We start from the raw sequence: 4,078 nt of genomic DNA on the forward strand, positions 1-4,078 counted from the left end.
TCTATATTTTCTGGAAATTGTTTCTGTGTTTAGAGATACAGGGGAAGAGTAGTCTTCTATCTGTGGGGTCTCCTTAGTCACCCTCCAGCCCCCCAAAGACAGTACACCGTTGTGACTTGGTTATTACACTCCTGCATTCTTTTCCCAAAAAATTCTATGTTGGATCACACTGTGCTGGCTTCAAAAAAAGAAATACAGGTTGCAACTGGTTGTAATCATTTTGAAGAATAATTTGCTGTACAATACAGCTGATACAAGAATTCAGAAATATGAAACAAAATAACTATAAAAGTTAGGAGGAAGTTGAACAGCATTTCCTCAGAAAAAGCTGCTAACTCTGTATCATTCCGATGTGGCTTCCTACAGTCATCTGGGGTGAAATGTGTATTCCCCCCCCCCCGCCCCCGCCGCCTTTGCTGGATCACTGGCCTGTCTTCAGAAGTTGTAATGCCACGACCACACATCCTAGGAGTCTCATGTTAACAGAAGTTCCAAATACCAAGCCAGTTAAAGATGGGTGAGGACAGGGGAATCACAAAGGCCATGGGTCCAAAGTGGCTGTTACTGAGAACTTGCTCTTTCCAAAATGTGAAAGTCATAATGCTTCTTGCTCGTTCTCAGCTTAAACTCGTTAACTGAGTTAATTTGTTTCTTCAGAGAATTCTGTGCAGCCGAGATGGAGGGGAATGTGGCTAAGACAGTGTACATGGAGGCCAAGTCACTAGGTTTAGAGCTTTCGGGGTTGAAAGTGCTGTCCCCACTGCCACAGCAGAGGAGGTGACGATGCAGCTGGGCCTGGGACTGGGGGTCCCAAAGCCACCAGATCTTGGCGCCAATTTTAAAGAGTTCCCCAAAAAGCTTCTCAGCTTCCACACGAGTTATTCCATCTGGTAGTTCAGTAATTTCCAAGACCTTCCCAACAACTGCTTCTCCTGCACCAAGGTCGGTGGATGCAGCTTTTTTAGCTTGTTTCCTTCCTCGGTTTCCATGCCTGTTGCCAGGCTGACCCTGTTGGGCTGGAATGTGTCTGTGCAGAACAGCAGGAGAGTTGTACTGCAGGGGCTGGCCAAGTAACGGGTATCTGGCATCTCCTGAACAATATTGTCTCTATTTCTAAATTCCATACACTTCTGTCCTCTCTGGTGATCACCATAATATTTGTTTTGTTGCCACTGTGGGAGTGAATGGGCACAAGATTGTGGATTGTTTGGTACACTGAGCTGCATCGTCACCATTCCGCCACCAGGTGGTGGAGGTGGCACAGTTGCACACTGGTGGCCTTGGAGCTGCTGGGAATTGCATGGTGAAGTAGTTCGAGGCAACTGTACTTGTTCTAATCCTGGATGTTGCAAGTAACCTACTGAGGAGCTTAAATTATTTTGTTAGCCAGGTGGAATGATGCTGTAGTAAACTGGCATTCCTGCTGTAGGCATAGATCCTTGATTAGAATGATTAGGAAACATAGCAGGCTGTTGATAAGTCTGATGGGCAATTCCTTGAGAACCTTGAGGCAGTGAAACCTGAAATGATGGCACTGAAGGATAGGCAATGACCACTCCTTGAATCTGTTTTCCAATGCTGTTGGGCTGGCCACCAACTAGGCTCTGACTCTGGGGTTGCTGAACTCCAACTATCCCCTGGTAGTTTTGCTGCCGGTTGGGCATAACTTGATAACCTGTCTGCTGGGCAGGCTGGGGTAGTGGTTGGTTTAGATGTGAATTGTAATGGACAGAAGGGACTGGGCGATACTGAGGTTGACTGGAGTGGTAGTGGCCTGGAGCACAATAACAGGCTGGCATCTGTGGAGAGGGCTGCTGAATATGTCCTTGCTGCTGGAGCACAGGCTGGCTGACATGATGACCAGAGGCAGAATAGCAAGCAGTAGGGACTGGCTGCCCAGGAGGTAGGGGAGGAAGAGGAGGCAGTGGTGGTGGGGGGGCTGCTGTTGTGATATAACCAGACTGCTGTACTGAAGAACAACAGTGGACTGGAACATGGTGGCTTGAGGATCAGAACCATCTGCACATGGCTGGCGGGCAAGACTCAGGTGGCTACACTGAGACCCATGGTTGTCCTGCTGTGAGAAATTGTGCTGAGCTGCTTGTTGTTGAGGTGATGGGGGAGGCAGAGGTGGCTGTGGAGGTCCAGGCACTTGGGTTCTAACTGGTTGTTGAGTCATAGGAGAATTATACACAACTGGATTCCCATCTGGGTTTATGAAGGGCTGACCTGTTTTTGAAAGCCTGCCTATGCTTTTGCTTCTTCCAGAACTATCACCTCTTGTCAGAACTGAAATTCCACCGAAGCTGCTGGCTTTGGTTACTGCAGGCTTGAAGTTTCAGAGAGAGCTGTCTGAATCTGTGCTGCTCCAGGGACGTGATTCAGAGTACTTCAACTCGTTCTCATTGCTGCTTTGATGGCTATCTGTTGCTCTCCCTGAAGAATCTTTATTAACTCTAAATATCTGGCACCTCTGCTGGGTGCTACTAGCATCCTCGTCTTGGATTATTTTGTCAATAATATAATTCTCTTGGGAACACAGGAGATCTTGGGAAAATATTCTGTCTCTAGCTCTCTGGTACTCTTCTTCTCTTTCTTCTATAGATTTGCTTCTTCTGTCAGCTTTCAAACGTATTCTCATTTGGTTATCATCTTTGTCAAAGGTAGAGTTATCTCTCTTGAGGATATAACATTTCTGAAAGTCTTCACCTTTATCATCCTTAATATGTTCATTAAATTTCTGATCAGGTATTCTTGTATTGCTAGTTTTGTTTACTGTGACAGACTTCCCACTCTGATCAACATTGTGGTCTAATCCAAAGTAAGCAGCGACTCTGTGTAATAGCATCCTATGGTAAGATGTCATTGGGTGGAATTTTTTACGTGGAGACTCATTATTACCAATGGAATCTAAAATTTCTTGTTCCAATTTCAACAGCATCATACTGTCCCTGGGATTGTTTTTCAATGTATTTACTAAAAATTCATGTAGACCTATGCTGGTTGAATCAGTGTTTTCTTGACCTAGAATCTCTTGATAACATTTTTCTGGGCAACTTATCACTGGCTTTTTCTCCTTCTGCTTCCCCTTTTGAGGGCTTCTCCTCTTTTCCAAATGATTGTGTTAACTGTATCTGAATTTTCCCCTGCAAATCAATATTGTTGTCAATGCAGTGTTCAGTCTTCTCTGCCAAAATCTTCCCATAGTTTTCTGATTTGATAAGGTTTACAACTCTGGTTGTATCTTTCACTTCTGCCTCCAAATCCTTCATTGTTTCAGTTTCATTTTTTACAGTAACAGTATCAGACATCCTCATTAGCAAAGGTTATTTTAAAATTCTACAGGGAACTTGAAGCCTGATGTGTCCCATGGATGTGGAATTGTGGTGTCCCACAAAAATAAAATAAAATAATCCAAGGTTCTTTCTCACAGTTGTCAGCCAGGATGTCAATTGTCTTGACCAATTTGGAATCTGGCAGGAGGAGTCCCATGTCCTTGTCACCACTGTAGATTCCTGGACTGTCTAGGATAAAATATATCATACCTTTCAGGGGCCTGCGTTACTGAGGAGGAGACGTTTGGAGCACGACGCAGCAGGGCGACGGAGGGGCTGGGTGGGTGCAAGTTAAGAGTCTTACGAAAGGGAATTAACCCCATCACCAGCCCGGACACCGGCTCCAGTGGCAGCCACGGCTGGCAAAATCCCACCCCTTCCCACCACCAGGCTTATTTTATCTTGAATGCAGGCTTTGATTATTTATTATAAGAATATCATTATATTTAAACATATCTTATTGCCAATCTTTACATTTTTATTTATTGAATACATCAATATTAGACATTAGTTTGAACATTTTATGTATTACTAATCTATAATATAAAATCCCTTTTATTCATGTAAAATAATTATCTTGGTCTTATATAATGTGGTGATTAATGAGCCAAAGTGTAACAGTTTAAACATAATTAAAATGCACGTTTTGTATACTTTCAAGTAGTTCTTTTGATTCAATTTTTTTCAAGTGAAGAATTACTTAATATTACATTTTAAGAGTGAATGTATAATTCTCCTGTTTT

The 4,078-nt window shown here is 43.4% G+C and overlaps 1 protein-coding gene across 1 annotated transcript; it reads right to left on the minus strand.

The window, feature by feature from the left end:
* Positions 1 to 561: 561 nt before the first annotated feature.
* LOC132520660 (R3H domain-containing protein 1-like) lies at positions 562 to 3,506 on the minus strand. Its single transcript, XM_060149397.1, is given in 5 exon segments — positions 562 to 1,094; positions 1,097 to 1,969; positions 1,972 to 3,025; positions 3,027 to 3,357; positions 3,432 to 3,506. Coding segments are annotated over 4 exon segments (2,751 nt in total). The 5' UTR covers positions 3,318 to 3,357; positions 3,432 to 3,506.
* Between the last annotated feature and the right edge of the window lie 572 nt (positions 3,507 to 4,078).

The sequence above is a fragment of the Lagenorhynchus albirostris genome, chromosome 5 (assembly GCF_949774975.1).
Source record: "Lagenorhynchus albirostris chromosome 5, mLagAlb1.1, whole genome shotgun sequence".
Classification (NCBI taxonomy): Eukaryota; Metazoa; Chordata; class Mammalia; order Artiodactyla; family Delphinidae; genus Lagenorhynchus; species Lagenorhynchus albirostris.